Source organism: Phocoena phocoena, chromosome 4 (genome assembly GCF_963924675.1).
Source record: "Phocoena phocoena chromosome 4, mPhoPho1.1, whole genome shotgun sequence".
NCBI classification, from domain to species: Eukaryota; Metazoa; Chordata; class Mammalia; order Artiodactyla; family Phocoenidae; genus Phocoena; species Phocoena phocoena.
This window is the reverse complement of record NC_089222.1, coordinates 78,367,132-78,384,663: the sequence shown is the minus strand read 5'-3', so window position 1 is coordinate 78,384,663 and position 17,532 is coordinate 78,367,132. Positions and strand designations below refer to the sequence as shown.

The following is a 17,532-nucleotide window of genomic DNA, read 5'->3' as shown; positions in this document are numbered from 1 at the left end:
CTCAGCTTTATTTTCCCTTGTTCTCTAGCACTTACATAAATTTTGAGAAGTTGGTCTCTTCACTGCCTCCATAATATTGATACTTGTTTTCCCATGTTGTGCCCACTTTCTTTAATACCTTTCTTCCCCTTGTCCTTTGCCACTACAAATTCCTACCATACCTCAAGCCTGTGTTGACCATTTCAGCCCTTTTTAATGTCCATCTCCCCTGAGTTTCTCTGTACTTAGAGTTGATACCCATAAGTTAGGCATTAACTGTATTTTATCTTGCACTGTTGGCTCTATCATCCAATGTCTTATATCTTATCACCCTAATCCATAGGTAAACTCCATGAGAACTTTATTACTATTACATCCTGTACTACTGCAGCCCAGCTCAGAACACACAGTGGATAACCTATAAATATTTGTTTGTTGATTGATTCTAACAGTATACAAATCTAACCTTGTATTCACAGTGAGTTTTTTAATAGAAAAATTTTAAATGATTTTGATTGGTTCCATTTTCTTTCAAGGTAGGTTATGGTAGAACTCGCTAGCCTGTGCCAATAGCAATACAGAAGAATTATAGCCAGCGATGATCTTTGAGTCACTTTTCTGTGCAGTCTAATGTGGAAGATGACCATTTAATTATGAAATGATCTTATGCCAGTTCCCCTTCCAATTCACCCACTGTTGTCTGGAGAGTTTCACTGCAGAGAAGCTGTAGACTGAGAAAAGGAGAGAGGGAGTTTGTTGCCTGGAGAATAAGAACCTAGGAATTGAAACCTGGATGGGAGGAAGAAAATTTACGCTAACTACTCTGGCTTTACTGCTGCCTATTCTTTTTAAAGTATTCTTCAAACAAGAATGATGCTTTTTAAAAATATATTTAATGAGGAACTATTACTGATAAATATGTGCCATCAACACTCTCAACAATGTATATTGGAGGCAGGAGGGTGAAGCAAAAAGCACATGTTTAAATCACAGCTGGAGAACTTTCTAGCTTATGACTTTGGCAAGTTTCATGCCTCAGTTTCCTCATCTATAAAATGAAGATACTAATAGTTCCGATCCATAGATTTGCTATGAGGATTAGATGAAATAGTGTGTGCAAAGCATTAGTACAATGTCTGGCACATAGGAAGTGTAAATAAGAGGTAGTCCCCTACCTCTCCACTCTTCTCATCTTTTACACACATCAGGGCAAAGGCAGAGTTAGCATGACACGTGGAAAGGATATGGTGAGGATAAAACATTTGCACTAATAAGTAGTGGTAGTTACATGGGACCAAAGTATGGAAGACTTGGGAAGCTACCTAGAGAAGGTTGAAGCATATTTCATCTGAACCATGGTAGGTCCCCCGTAGGAAGTAGTATGGAATGGAGAAGGGTAGATTGTTCATGTCAGAAAAGTTCCAGAGTAGGTGGGAAGAATGAGGTTCTGAGTACTACAAGAGGGGTCAGCCTTATAGAGAAGGAACGTGTGTTCCTCTAAGAGAAGGAGATGTATCAGGACAGGGATGTGTTAGGGTAGAGACAAAAGGAGGTACCTCACTGCATAGGAGAAGATCATCCCAAGAGCAAGGGGACAAAGAGAGGAGAGTTGGAGGTATAAGAAAGGAGTATGTCAGTGGCACCACCTCTCTGAGGAATGTTTTAAGGACTCGGTAAAAATGAAGGGAAAAAAGTAAGATTGATGACCACTGAGGAAGGCTTGGGAGAACATGGGTGGCATGAATCCTTGGTAGGATTCATTCTCCATCTTTTTTGAGGATGACTCAGCAGCTCTGGTTGCAGAACAGAAGAACCAGGCAGCAGGGAGTAAGGGGTCCCCTTCCCCCCACAGGCCTGGGACGAAAATCAGGGCAGCCAGCGTCTGCCAGGGCAGCAGTGAGAGCACTAAAGGAGTAACCACACACAGCAGTAATCACACAGGCGCCATGGGTGCTGTGCCCATGCACACATGTGGCCGGCCACAGACTCTAACCCCAAACTCATCCCAAGGCTGTTTATGAGCAAATTCAGGTGGCTCCTTTTCTTCATTTGATTTTCCTTACAATAAATGCTTACTTTAAAATAAAGTCAATATGGATATAAATTGTTTAAAAGCTGTGTCATCTCTGGAGTGGAGTGGAACATGAAAGGTGCCTCCCTTTGTCACACATGTGGATAATAGGTGCTGGGCCCAAAGGTTTCCCAGTGTCAGATCAGATGCTGTTTTTTTAGGCACCTTAAAAGTTATGCTAGGGGGACTTCCCTGGTGGCACAGTAGTTGAGAGTCTGCCTGCCGATGCAGGGGACACGGGTTCGTGCCCCGGTCCGGGAAGATCCCACGTGCCGCGGAGCGGCTGGGCCCGTGAGCCATGGCCGCTGAGCCTGCGCGTCCGGAGCCTGTGCTCCGCAACGGGAGAGGCCACAGCAGTGAGAGGCCCGCGTACCGCAAAAAAAAAAAAAAAAAAAAAAAAAAGTTATGCTAGGGAATTCCCTGGAGGTCCAGTGGTTAGGACTCTGTACTTCCACTGCAGGGGGCACAGGTTCGATCCGTGGTTGGGGAAGTAAGATCCCGCGTACGTGGACTTCTAAATGTACTCCTGGGGTACGCCAAACCATAGAACAGAAGGAAGTTCATACTAGAACCTGGAGATTCCTGCAGCCTCTCTGGCCCAGCCCTCTCATCCTGCAGGTGAGGAAACGCACTCAGAGCCAGAGAGTGAGAAAGCCCCATGAGTCGTGAGGTACAGTGGAAGTGAGCACCCCTACTCTCACAGTCTGGACTGTGTGTGCTTCACTCTCTCTTGGTGCCTCAACGACCCCCTGGCCCTGGGCAGGTCCCGCATGAAAGATAAGCTGCAAAGTGCCCACTGCTCCCTCTTGACCAAAGTCAGGGGCACACAGGAAGCAGAGGCAGGAGCCTAGTGACGCTGCAGGGGAGCAGAGCCACTACAAACGCAGGCTTGGCACCACCTGCTAGCTGTGTGACCCTGGGCTAGATACTTCTATTGTCTGTGCCTCGGTTTCTCCATCAATAAAGAGGGGGTAATAGTACTATTTGTTGTGAAGATTAGACAACGAATATAAAGTATTTAGCATTGTGCCCCAAAGGTAATAAAATGACTAGTAGGGTTTAGTAATTATTATCATTACTTTTTTTGTACAAGGGCTTTGTGACCCATAAAACCCTGTAAAAAGTAAAGGATTGGCCATGATTATTACAACAGTGATGGCCAAGACTCCACTCACAGCCTTGTTTCTTTCTTCCTTCCACCCTCTCTCTGTGATCTTTGGCAACAAGACACTTCTACAGAAGCAGTAGCATAGGGAAAGATGGTGCAGAGCGTAAGAGTACTTACTCTTTCCAAAGCCCATCTCAGAAGACACCAGGGATGGCTCTGGCTTACAAACCCTGCCCCCCTCCTGGACACCGCCAGGTGATGGTGCACCTGCAAAAGTCTTGATTTGGCCAGTGGCCATGGTGAGATATATTCCTTTTCCTTTCCTGACTTCCTGACTTCAAGAAAGTGTTTCCTACCCCAGTTGCAATTTGAGTATCAAATAAAGTTGAGTATCAAAGTTCATGGGTTACCAGGGCTGCCATTAACACATATAAGTACCTTAGTGTAAATTGCAAAAAGGCCTCTCTTCTTCAAGTCATGTTCCTTCCACTTTGTTTGAACAAGATAGTCTACTGTCCTGTGTAGAGCTCAACCTACATAACCATACATGGCAGCCTGTGGCTTCTATTCAGAATATTCATCTCTATTCTTTAGGTCCTGAAGCACCTACGGCACCTAAACTTTACCAACAATATGGGGGAGCAGGTAACTTTCGATGAATGTGGAGACCTGGCAGGGAACTATTCCATCATCAATTGGCACCTCTCCCCAGAGGATGGCTCCATAGTGTTTAAGGAAGTTGGATATTACAACGTCTATGCCAAGAAAGGAGAAAGGCTCTTCATCAATGAGGAGAAAATCCTGTGGAGTGGATTCTCAAGGGAGGTACGTGTTGTCCATCAGGATACCAGATGCCTCCACCACCGGCAGAAACTGTGCTGGGCTTTGGGAGGGCCTTGGACTTCACCACTGGACTTCCACAATCATGAGTCCACGTCCCTCAACTCACTAACTGCATTGCCAGGGCTCCCTGTGAAACCCATGAGTGTTCAGCGTACAGAAGAGAATCTTCAGAATCTGAGCCCCATGCTTATTATATCGAAACAATTTTATTCTTTACAGATCTGACTCCTTGGCTAATAATAGTTTCCTTGGCTAAAACTTTCCCCAACCAGAGCAAAACATCACTCAAGGCAGGGCATGGACAATTCACACAGAGGTAGTTCCCTGTCATCCAGATAGCTCAGGACTGACGTATAAGTCAAAAGCACAATTTATTCTCCTGCTATGGGAGACCTGTAACAAACAGGAGGATGCTTGTGACCATGATCAGGACCCCCTTCCATGAGTATCACTGCATCTAGAAGCTTGATTAATAACCAGAAGCACATTACCCAATGAATATGCCCTTAAGGAAAAGACGCACGATATGCTGAAATAATAACTATTCCATGATGGTTGCGTCCTAGAATATAGTAGGCTGCTGAGGACCCGGATCCTCTGTAGAAACAGACCCTGGACCGGGCATCCTCTTTAACTCTCCCAAGAAGCCTGGATGAGACCCACTACATTTCTCTTTGCATTTGCCTTCCTATTATCACCTTTGAGTGTCTTGAACCACTTTTTATAACATGACCAAAAATTCAACTTCATCTTTGTACCAAATGCTTCTTAGGTTGATGGGTTTCTGATGAAATACTACAATTTCACTGTTTCCCAATATGGAGGATATGTTACCCACGAGAAGGTCTCCTATAGATAGCGAATATCATCCAGAGTGTGCAAGTGTCTTTTAGCTTCTACCTCAGAGGGTGGATTCTCAATTATAAACATGTCATAACCTTTTCCAGACAGAACTTTTGGGGTTCCAGAGGTTATATCCCTCTGTCCACTAATTATAGTCTTGTCTAAATTATCACAAGTTTCAACTGACTGAAGTCTAAATTGACCAGCTATATTAACAAGTCATCCCTGCTGTTGACTCATCCAGGTTATATTTTACCTCCATTCATGCACATAACTGATTGTCCCTAATTGGTGTAGATTGAACCATTTTTATTTTGTTTTTTTTGAGGTTTTTGTCACTCACAGCCTAACAGAAGCCAAGAGGGAGAGCTACTAAACTTATTTTATGAGGCTGATATAATCTTAACACCAGAAACAGACAATAACAGTACAAGAAAAGACAATTATAGGCCAATTTATAAACATAGACGTGCTCACATCCTAAATAAAATATCAACAAACTTGGACCACCAATGCATAAAATATATAATATATCGTGATCCAGTAGAGTTTGCAGTGAATTTACAGGAACATAATGATAGCCAAACATTCCAACGTTGTAGTGTTTGTAGATGTAGTTTACCCTTTCCTTCCCTTTCCTTTCCTTCGAACCAAGGTCCTGAGAATCTTAGCAATCATCAGGTCTGATACTGCCATTTCTATTCCTCTTTCATTAGAAAATAGTGTCCATCATCTTCTGTTCAAGTGTTTTGAAATTCCTTGTTAATTCTTTTTTGCTGGAAGCGATGATAATTATTTTATTGCTTTCCATGTGTTTAACTTTGTAAGACGTCTCCAGTTCAAGCAGTCATGGGGACGGGGAAGGTCTTATTAAAGAGATATTTTGGAAATAGTATGAGCCCTATCACGTATCAAGCATTATTCAAGGCTTTGTAACTGGGGCTACAAAAATGAGGAAGACTTGCTCCCTACCTTCAAGATGCTTTTGCAAAGTATACTTCATTCTTATGATACATCTATTATCTCTGATCCACATAGACTGTTAGGTAGTAAATACCTAATAAATTTCTAGAGTAAGTACTCAGTTACCTGGCATGATCAGAGAACGAGATAGAAGCAGGACTTCTGAAATGGTGAAGCAATGGTAAATTGGGCAAAACTGTCAAAAACAACCCTTTAAGAACCTAGAAATCAACCAGTAGCATACATCAAAAGGTGAAGGATTTTTTTTTTAAGAAAAACTAATGAAACTCAGGTAAGAATAGTGGCAGTCTGGGCATTTTAGCCTGGGGCTGCTCTCCGATTGTTTCTAATGTGGACAATCATATCATCTGCAGTTTTATTTAAAATAACAGATTTATTTAGCCTTTTCCAATATGTTTGCCCTTCTTTTTCTTGTTTTGTTCCACCAGCTAGGAACTCCAGTGAAATATATAATAATAGTGGTGATACTGAGCACCCTTGTTTTAAAGTAAATGCTTTTAATATTGTGTATTAGAATAGAATGATTTTTAAGAATTTGGGGGGTTTTTTCAAGGTAAAGGTATTTCTTCCTACTCTCTTTCATTGTTTTTGTCACTAGTTTGTGTTACATTTCATCAAATACTTTTCATCCATTGATGGTCATATTTTTCTGTGTTAATTTATTACTGCAGTGAATGACACAGATTTTCTAATATTAAACTTGTTTGCATTCCTGGCATAAACTCAGCATGATCGTGGTGTATTTTCTTTTTCATATCCTTTGAGTTTTAGTATTTTTCATCTACTTTCAAGTAGTAGAAAGTAGTTGTACTCTTTCCAGATCCTTTCAGATTCCTTACACTTTGCATGTATCTCCAGGACTTCTGTACATTTTTACTTCCAATAACCAGAACTTGATGCTCTTTTTCAGAAGACTGCCTGCAGGCTAATGGAACCCATTTGGCTCACAGGCTCAGAGAGGCAAAGGAGAACCTCAGAAGAGCCTAGGAATTTACATTTCCCTTAACCTATGAGTGGTGTGGAAGTGTGAAAGCCCTCGCCCTTTTCTTCAGATCAGGACAGCTCTGGGGCATAACCTACAGTCCAGAGCTCCCCTGGGGGATCAGGCAGAAGTCTGAGGGACTTTTCTCGGGATCACACCCTTGCTTCTTCTTCTCCCTTATATGTCCTACTTCCTCTAGTCTCTTCCTGGTTCCCTTGGGAGAGCTTTCTTTATAAATCACTTGGACACAAATCCTCAACTCAGCTCTGCTTCTGAAGACAACTTAATAAGTGAGATGGGCCTGTAATTTTTTTTTTCTTTTTCATGCTGTCCTTGTCTTGTTTTGGAATCAGGGTTATTATACTGGCCTTACACGACTGAGTTGGAGGGTACTCCTTTTTAAAAAAAAAATTATTTTCCTGATCTCTGATAGAGTTTGTACAAGATTAGGTTGCTCTATTCCTTGAGAGTTTAGTACTACTTGCCTGTGGTGAACACAGGATGACGGTCATCTCAGGTATGACTATGTGCTGAGGAGGAAGTAAGTGGACAGGGGAGTGTATAGTTAGATGTAGGTTGCTGTCCCAGTCCTAGTTTTTGTCTTGGATGGTAGTCATTAAAAATGACTAACCAAAGTGGTTCAAACATGGACAAGTCATGATGGAAAGAAACAAGGATTATGATTAATCAAATTCTGTGCACCTGAAGTCCACTACGGAAATAAATAAATTAAATTAAATCCATGTTATCTGAAGTTAATGTAGCTACTGAAGCTTTCTTTTGGTTAGTAATTACCTGATATATTTTTCTGATCCATTTACTTCCGACTCCTCCATGCCTGTCCTGCCTGCCTCACTGAGCTGTTGCAAGGATCTCAGAAATCACCCTATAAAGCCTAAAAGAAAATTGCAGGAATTGCAATTCACTACAAAGTTCAAAGTCTCATTTTCAAATAAATTACCCTTCGTCTCAGCATCTCCCCCTGTGACTCTCCCTCTGTGTGTAGGTCCATGTCCCTGTGTCTAGGTCCATGTCCCTGTGTCTTTTAGTTTGTTTCAAACTTTTACTTCTATGGAAAGTAGACAGATGTCTCATTATGGGACTTGGAGACGATGGAAGGGAAGACTGTTTAAGGAGGATTTTGTCACTGTGTAGACTCCCAACAATTAATCTTTCTAGAATCCCACTGAGGTGTGTGTGTGGGCGCGCACGCACGCGTGCCTGCACTTGCCCATAGGCATCCCTCCCTTTCATAGGTAACAGGAACAAAGACCTCTGGACCTCCCTATGCCTGGATTGGGCCTGAGTCTGCCGCACTGGTCCTAGTGCCCAGCCCCTCCGTCTTACCCGTGTCAGTGGAGCTGGAAGACTGATCCTGCGGCTGCAGCCCCTCACTGTTGTGATCTCTGTCCTCCAGGTGCCTTTCTCCAACTGCAGCCGAGACTGCCTGGCAGGGACCAGGAAAGGAATCATTGAGGGGGAGCCCACCTGCTGCTTTGAGTGCGTGGAGTGTCCCGACGGGGAGTATAGTGATGAGACAGGTAAAGGAGCAGCCCCTCGTGGACACCGTGCAGAGCTCGGTTCACTTTGGGGCCCTGGGATCAGCGAAGTACCTGGAAGGGCTGGGCTGCGATGGTGCTTTGCATGGTTTCTCATTTAACAAGGTGTGTCTGAGCATCACGCTGGGCTGGGCACTGAGGGGGTAAGAAGAGGAATGTTAGTCTCTGTAATGCCATAAAAGCTTACAGACACACCTGTTACACATCTTTCTCTTACTTCGATACTGCTCTCCAATATTGTTTTCTTTTTCTTATAGCTCAATGATCCTGAATAGACAAAGTTCTGTGTGTTCCCGTCTCCAGAGTTAATACGCCATGATAGATGGCCTGCTGAGTGATTGGCACCGTACTTACTGTCTTACTTATGTTTTTCCTGTGCCTCAGTTTCTTCATCTATAAAGTAGGAATAATAGTAAACCTATCTTATAGAGTTTGGTTGATTCATTGAGTTAGTATTGGTAAAGAACATGGTAAATTATAGATAAATATTTGTTAAATAAAAACCTTGAGTAGCATATTGGAAGCACTCTATAAGTATGAACTATTATTATTTTATCATTGTTTTTAATTCATTTCATCCTCACCACAATAATGGGGTTATGATTGCCTACATTTCACAGATGATGAAACCGAGGCTCAGAATGTTTAAGTAGCCTGACGAAAGTCACACAGCTAATAAGTGGCAGGGCCAGGATTCCCATCCAGACCTCTGACTGCAAAGCCCATGCTCCTTTCACTCCCCAAAACCGCACACTGCATGAGACATAGCAGAGACTTAATAAACATTTGTTGGTCAAATGAGTCTGTGGACTCCCTCACTAGAAAGCCGTGGATGAGGAAGGTACAGGTCACATGCGTGGGAAACTTTGCCTTGATCTAAGAAGAAGTCTGCTCTGGCATGTCTACAAAGCCCATCCTTATGTCCAAAATGAGTCAGGCTGAGCGTGAAGCACTGTGAAATTTGGTGGACAGTGCCAGACCCTTAGCGTGCAGGGCAGCCACCTACCCAGCAAGACTAATCGTTCTCTGCTACAAACCATCAGCAAGAAAGTAGCCCCCTTATGTACAAAGGAAAAATATAATGGAACCATCAAAGACACATGAAATTAAGTATATTATTAAGCATAAGTCCGGGTTCAATACATTATTTGATAACATAAAAATCACAATTATTTCATCAATAAAGAAAATTTAAAGTGCCCTCACCACCACATTCACACTCACAAAGTTCAGTCTTTGCCACACAGTACTAACCCTTTACTGGGACATTTTACAGACGCGAGTGCCTGTGACAAGTGCCCTGATGACTTCTGGTCCAATGAGAACCACACTTCCTGCATCGCCAAGGAGATTGAGTTTCTGTCCTGGACTGAGCCCTTTGGGATCGCACTCACCCTCTTTGCTGTGCTGGGCATTTTCCTCACTGCCTTCGTGCTGGGCGTCTTCATCAAGTTCCGCAACACGCCCATTGTCAAGGCCACCAACCGAGAGCTCTCCTACCTCCTCCTCTTCTCCCTGCTCTGCTGTTTCTCCAGCTCCCTGTTCTTCATTGGGGAGCCCCAGGACTGGACCTGTCGCCTGCGCCAGCCGGCCTTTGGTATCAGCTTCGTGCTCTGCATCTCGTGCATCCTGGTGAAAACCAACCGCGTCCTCCTGGTGTTTGAGGCCAAGATTCCCACCAGCTTCCACCGCAAGTGGTGGGGGCTCAACCTGCAGTTCCTGCTGGTCTTCCTCTGCACCTTCATGCAGATCGTCATCTGTGCCATCTGGCTCAACACCGCGCCCCCCTCGAGCTACCGCAACCACGAGCTGGAGGATGAGATCATCTTCATCACCTGCCACGAGGGCTCGCTCATGGCACTGGGCTTCCTGATCGGCTACACCTGCCTGCTGGCTGCCATCTGCTTCTTCTTCGCCTTCAAGTCCCGGAAGCTGCCGGAGAACTTCAATGAAGCCAAGTTCATCACCTTCAGCATGCTCATCTTCTTCATCGTCTGGATCTCGTTCATTCCCGCCTACGCCAGCACCTACGGCAAGTTTGTCTCTGCCGTGGAGGTGATCGCTATCCTGGCAGCCAGCTTTGGCTTGCTGGCCTGCATCTTCTTCAACAAGGTCTACATCATCCTCTTCAAGCCATCCCGTAACACCATCGAGGAGGTGCGCTGCAGCACCGCGGCTCACGCCTTCAAGGTGGCGGCCCGCGCCACGCTGCGCCGCAGCAACGTCTCCCGCCAGCGGTCCAGCAGCCTTGGGGGCTCCACGGGATCTACCCCCTCCTCCTCCATCAGCAGCAAGAGCAACAGCGAGGACCCCTTCCCGCAGCCCGAGAGGCAGAAGCAGCAGCAGCCGCTGGCCCTGACCCAGTGCACGCAGCAGCCGCAGCCGCGGCCGCCCTCGACCCTGCAGCTGCAGCAGCAACCCAGATGCAAGCAGAAGGTCATTTTCGGCAGTGGCACAGTCACCTTCTCGCTGAGCTTTGACGAGCCTCAGAAGAGCGCCATGGCTCACAGGAATTCCACGCACCAGAACTCCCTGGAGGCCCAGAAAAACAACGACGCCCTGACCAGACACCAGGCGTTACTCCCGCTGCAGTGCGGGGAGACAGACTCGGAACCGACCGCCCAGGAGACAGGCCTGCAGGGGCCTGTGGGTGGGGACCACCAGCCAGAGATGGAGGACCCGGAAGAGATGTCCCCAGCACTTGTAGTGTCTAACTCACGGAGCTTTGTCATCAGCGGTGGAGGCAGCACTGTCACAGAAAACATGCTGCGTTCCTAAAACGGAAGGAGGCCAGTCCAGGGGGAATTCCAGAGAGGTTTCCCGGGATCACGGTCTCCGACAGGGATGAGGAATCACCCCAGACTCCTTTCCTCCAGGAAGGAGGAATAAGACACCTCAAATGCGTGGAACTTAGTTGCACTGACACAAACGACAGTGAATTGACTAATGTTCCCTTTAAAATTAAAAAGAGGAGAGCTGTGTGCTTCTGTGGTTGGATTTGTCAGAGCGCTGAGATCCCCGTAGTCAGGTTCGCTGTTCATGTCCGTGCCTCTGTTCTCCTCCTCTGTTCTATCCCGCTCAACAGCCCAGAGATGAAACCAAGGCTTTAAACTACCCACCTACTCCCCCTGTTTTATGGGTTCTGGTTTTTGGTTTTTAATACTGAAATGTCTGCCCTGAACTTTGCAGACAGCCTGGTCCAGAGACAAAAGTGTGCAGAGTGACAGGACATCAGATTTGACCACCACTAGAGTTGAGTCTGAAAGACAGAATGTCACCAGCACTGCCCAACACCTTGATGATGGAAAGAACTTGAAATGCCCAAAACTGTAAGGTGAATGTGTCCCCTCCTATTTATGAAAACTATAAAATATTTAGACTCTTACTTGCTGCTGCTATCATTTGACATCGAGAAGGTTAGCATCCCTCCTGTACGGGGACATCTGGTTTGGTCCAGAATGTATTAGTGATGTCATGTTTAGATTCCATGATCACAAGAATCACCTCAGATTGTTGGGAAGGGACTGCATGAATCCAATGAGCTGTATCTGTAATTAATATTGCCATATGTAGCTTTATCCTTAAGAGAATACTTCTGCTGTAATAGTCCGTGGACAATATAAACTGGGAAAAAGTGCCCCAGTCTGGTTTATATAAGGCAGTATTATTGAGCTCCATTATCCTTGCCCATCCCACCACCTGCACTCCCATGAGCTAAGGCCTATGTGAGTCCTTTCAGGGGCCCAGGGGTCCAGAAACTCCCCACTTCCCTGCCGCAAAGGCTTCCTGAAGCCAAATCCATGCCTTCCCCTGTGAAGAATAAGCTCCCAGTCACTGGCCTCCTACCAGTTGCTGGGGTAAGAAAATGTGATTCTGAGAGAGCTCTCATGGGGAATTACCCTGGCACTCTACCCCCGAAATGCTGTACCTACGTTCCGTCCAGCAGTGGGAGTCTGCCCATGGGTAGTTACAGGATTGAACGTTGAACGGCATGCCACTGAACAGTCAGGCTCTGGAGCTACAGAGACCTGGGTTCAAGCACTGGGTTGGTCACTGACAAGTTGCGTGACCATAGGCAGGGAACCTTGACCTCACTCAGCCCCAGCTTCTTTGTGTCTAAAATGGGGGTAATAATCATTCTTTGCCCTCAGAGCTCTTATGTGAATTAAATGAGATAAATGTATGTAAAGTACTTTAGCATGGTGCCTAGCCCATAGTAAGCAGTCAATAAATATTAGTTAATATTATTCCTCATATTGTAATTTTTTTCACGTGTTTAAAATACAAAACAACACATTTATTTACCATTCAGATTTTAACAACAAGCTCACTGAGCACAATAACTCTCTCTATAATAAGCCCAAGAACTCTAGGGCCCAGTTCAAGGGCTCCTGAGCGACACTGCTCATGGTGAAGCCAGAAGGTCACTCCCCCAAGCGCCCCATCATACCTCCACCTCTGGTGCCAGAACCCAGATCTCTAGCACCAAGGGGAGACCATTCCATTCTGGCATTAATTTCCCAGATCACTCTAAATGCTGCCCTTAAGCCAAGGTCAGGTAGAGCAATCAAGAGCACCGCTGTGAGACACGGAGAAGGTGTCACACAGGAAGACCTGGTGAGGCACCTGCTCCCTGAAGCCAGGCCCAGCTGGCCGCCCCCACCCTGGTTACGCCTCTGAGCAAGGCCCAGAGCTGAGTGAAGATTTATATTTAACATTTTACTTGGACTTTTGAAGAAATGGCTGAATTTGATGGCTGGGTTTTTGTTTTATTGGTCAAAACAACTATGTGCAAACAGCTACTTTGCTATGCAGAGTGCCACACACTCAAGCTCACACTTCCCAGGTCTGACAAACAGCTCACCCTCATGGCTGAGCTGCAGGAAGAGGCTCGTCGGGGAAAACACACACCATTTACAATGAGCCTCACTTCACCAAGTGCTTGCAGATAAAGTCATCTCTCCCCACGTCCTTGTCAGAAAGGGAGACGGCATCACTGTTCTCAGTCATACGTAGCAGGCACAACTCTCAAGCACGCAACCAGGGGTGTCAAATACGAACCTTCATTATTTTTCTGTAACAACCTAGTTTCTTTCTCAAATTCCCATTCAGCCTAATGACAGAAACTTCATCTTAGTCAACTGGGTTTTTTCTCAGTAACTTCAGAGCTTTCTGAACCAATTCAGATTTCTGGGGATCTGTTCAGAGGTTTCTTCCTTCCCGCTTACAGGAAGGTTTTTGTAGCGTAAGGAGGTGGTGTTCCCCAAACAAACACCTGCAGCTCCTGTTGACATCTCTGAGAACATTCTTATCTGACCCTCAGTAATTGTTGTGCCTCCACACTGGCATCCTCTGAGGCATCTCATCCCCGTGTATCCCGAGTCATGGGATCCACAGTGATTTTCACTGCTGCATCACTTTGTCCCAACTACGAGGCCCCTCCCAGGCCTGCCAGATCTCTCATGAGACAGCCCTGGGGCCTGGGAATGACCAGGCAGCTCTCAGGCCCCTCCCTCCTGGCCCCTCCACTGCCATGTCTGCTTGACGGGGGCCCCCCCATGACGGTATGGAGAAGTCACAGAGGCTAACAAGCTTCCAAAGCGCCAGAGGAGGAACAGGGCACTTATCGCCAAACCTATACAAGCCTTTGTGGAAGGGTGAATAATGGCCCCCCCAAAGATGCCCGCGCCCTAATCCCTAGAACCTATCTATGGTTGTGTTAAGTTACATGGCAAGGTGAATTAAGGTTGCAGATTGAATTAAGGTTGCTAATCAGCTGACCTTGAGATAGGGAGATTATTTTGAATTATCCAGGCAGGCCCAATGTAACTACATCTCCGTAAAAGAGGGAAGCAGAAGCAGCGGCGTCCGAGTGATACCATGTAAGAAAGACTCCACTGACTATTGCTGCCTTTGAATGTGGAAGGGAGCCATAAGCCAAGGAATGCAGGTGGCTTCTAGAAGATGGAAAAGGCCAGAAAACCGGCTCTCCCCCACAGCTTCCAGAAGGAACCAGCCCTGCCAACACCTTGGTTTTAGCCCAGTGAGACCTCTTTTGGACTTCTGATCTCCAGAACTGTAATAAACCTAGATACATAAATAAATAAAACCTAAGAAATAGATGTTGTTTTGAGCCACTAAGTTTGTGGTCATTTTTTACAGGAGCAACAGGAAACTAATATATACAGTGTTTTTACTGTCATCTCGTTTCCTGAGCTTCAGCAGCTCAGGGCAACAGGCCACGGTCTTTCTCAGAGAGCAACACCTGCTCCTGCTGTAGTTCTCTCCCCCCCCCCAGCCAGCTCCCTCTCTCTCCTCCACAGTTCCCTTCCTCCTATCTGCTTGGGGAAGTATAAACCTTGTGTTCCGAGTCTTTCTTGGCTTTGGTTTTAGACAACTAATGGCTGTGTTCTCCCAATCTGTTTTCTGTTAGTAGCAGAAACCTGAAAAATAATAGCTTCAAAAAAGCAGTTTGTTTTTCTCTTATATAAAAGAAGTCAGAAGTTTTTGGAGGGACTTCCCTGGTGGTCCAGTGGTTAGGAATCCGCCTTCCGATGCAGGGGATGAAGGTTCGATCCCTCTTCGGGGAACTAAGAGCCCACATGCCGCAGGGCAACTAAGCCCGCGCGCCACATCTACTAAGCTCGTGCGCCTCAACTAGAGAGCCTGCCTGCCACAAACTACAGAGCCCACACGCTCTGGAACCCGTGCACAACAACTAGAGAAGAGGAAAAAGACCCGCACGCCACAACTAGAGAGAAGTCCACACTGCAACGAAAGATCCCACGTGCCGCAAGGAAGATCCCGCGTGCCGCAATGAAGACTCAACACAGCCAAATAAATAAATTAAATTAATATTTTTTTAAAAGTTTTTGGAAAGATTCTTTAGAGTCCCTTGGCAATGGGAGACAATCTTTCTTTTGAAAATAAAAATGAATTATATAGTTATGAAGGATTTTCACTCAAATGAGTTTCTTAGCAGATTCTAAGAATTAACATTGGAACTTAGGGGTAATGATCACCATATAACATTTTACCCTGAAAGTCCCTATGATCATCAAAACGTGTTGAATTGCGTTAGTTTCAATTTGGGGGAAATTAGGCCTGCCCTACCTCTGTCTCCAAAAGTTGCATTTCAGGACAATATTATTTCTCCTCTTGGCCTGGCTAAAGCCATATAAGCTGTGGGCTGGCTCTGCATGGAGCCAGAACTTCCCTCTGCTCATCTCCTGCATTTGAACTCATTAGTGCTGGAAGAGCAAGGGAACATCAGTAAGGGGTGCTGGTTAATCACTGGAGGAGGTGGCCTGCATTGCTCTGAGCCTGGCTAGTCATTTCAGGAGTCCGCTAGAGACAAAGGCATCTCCCAAAGTTGGGTGGAATTGGGGTAAGTGGAAAGGAGTTGTTATAGTGAGATCACTCGTCTCTAGGAGACCCTGTATTTCCTGTCACTAATCATGGAAAAATACTACAGGTTGGTCAAGAACTTTTATATATATATATATATATATATATATATATATATATATATATATATATCTTTAATGGACTATAATTGCTTTACAATATTGTGTTAGTTTCTGCTGTACAGCAAAGTGAATCAGCTATATGTGTACATATATCCCCATATCCCCTCCCTCTTGAGCCTCCCTCCCACCCTCCTTATCCCACCCCTCTAGGTCATCACAAAGCATCGGAGCTGATCTTCCTGTGCTACGCAGCAGCTTCCACTAGCCATCCATTTTACATTTGGTAGTGTATGTATGTCCGTGCTACTCTCACTTCGTCCCAGCTTCCTCTTCCCCCCACACCTATGTCCTCAAGTCCGTTCTCTACATCTGTGTCTTTATTCCTGCCCTGCAGCTAGGTTCATCAGTACTGCTTTTTTAGATTCCATATATATGCGTTAGCATAAGGTCTTTGTTTTTCTCTGACTTTTACTTCATTCTGTATGATAGACTCTAGGTCCATCCACTTCATTACACATAACTCAATTTTGTTCCTTTTTATGGCTGAGTAATATTGCATTGTATATATGTGTCACATCTTCTTTATCCATTCATCTATCGATGGACATTTAGGTGTCCCTGGACGAGAACTTTGAATGAATTTTGCTGTTATGCAAGAAGTGAGGTAGCAGCTTCCCTGGTGGTGCAGTGGTAAAGAATCTGCCTGCCAATGCAGGGGACATGGGTTCGAGCCCTGGGCCGGGAAGATCCCACATACCACGGAGCAACTAAGCCTGTAAGCCACAACTACTGAGCCTGCGAGGCACAACTACTGAAGCCCATGCACCTAGAGCCCATGCTCCACAATAAGAGAAGCCACTGCAATGAGAAGCTTGCGCACCACAACTAAGTGTAGGCCCCGCTTACCGCAACTAGAGAGAGCCCGCGCGCAGCAACGAAGACCCAACACAGCCAAAATAAATTAAAGAAAGGAAGGAAGGAAGGAAGGAAGAAAGAAAGAGAGGTAGGGATCAGAGATATACACACAGGGTAAGACCAGCCATGGAAATAAAGGTGCATTCCGAGGATATGGAGAATTTTAGCCTTGATGGGAACTGCTCAGCCGGTGGTATGAGAAGTGAACTACTCAAAGAAGGCCAAGCAGGGGCAGGAAACTGGGAAGAACCATCATGAAAGTGCATCTAGGAACTGGAGGGACAACTGTGACCCAAACATCAAGTGGGGCTAAGAGCACCTTCTTTTCTGTTGGAATGACCACCACATCCCTCCCTCCCCCAAGTCCCGCACTGGAGTGGAGGGAGTTTGGAGTAGAGGTAGGGGTACCTGTTTATATAGTAAGAGCTGGATTGGAGGAAGGGAATAGAAATAGAAATATATCACAAGCTGCCTCCCTCTGAAATCTGGATACTGGCTGTCTGAGTAACTAGCTAGGGTAGGAGGCTAGAACTAATATAAGCAATTAACTCTAGGACTGAGTGCCCAGGGCATGAAGGGCAAATGCCTGAGAGTATAGTGAAAATAGGTAAGAGATCAAAGCCAGAGAATAATTCTCAGGGTTGGTACAGGATTTGATTCCTGACACAAGCATCAGGAAATGTTTTTTGAAGAATGTGGCTGTTCTCCTTGACATCAGCCCAAAGATGTAGTTATTGCTCAAAACTTCCCAATTTTCTTTAAATGTTTTGTTTCTACCT

General features: G+C 45.4%; 1 protein-coding gene across 2 annotated transcripts in view; it reads left to right on the top strand.

The window, feature by feature from the left end:
* CASR (calcium sensing receptor) overlaps positions 1-12,616 on the top strand; it is an 80,548-nt gene extending 67,932 nt beyond the window's left edge. The window contains exons 5-7 of one of the 2 annotated variants that reach the window (XM_065875938.1): positions 3,753-3,983; positions 8,228-8,351; positions 9,646-12,616. In XM_065875938.1, the coding sequence (XP_065732010.1) occupies positions 3,753-3,983; positions 8,228-8,351; positions 9,646-11,147 (1,857 nt within the window). In that variant the 3' untranslated portion in view covers positions 11,148-12,616. Of the gene's footprint in view, positions 1-3,752; positions 3,984-8,197; positions 8,352-9,645 lie in introns of both variants that reach the window. The other variant, XM_065875937.1, reaches the window with a different exon arrangement.
* The last annotated feature ends 4,916 nt before the right edge of the window (positions 12,617-17,532 follow it).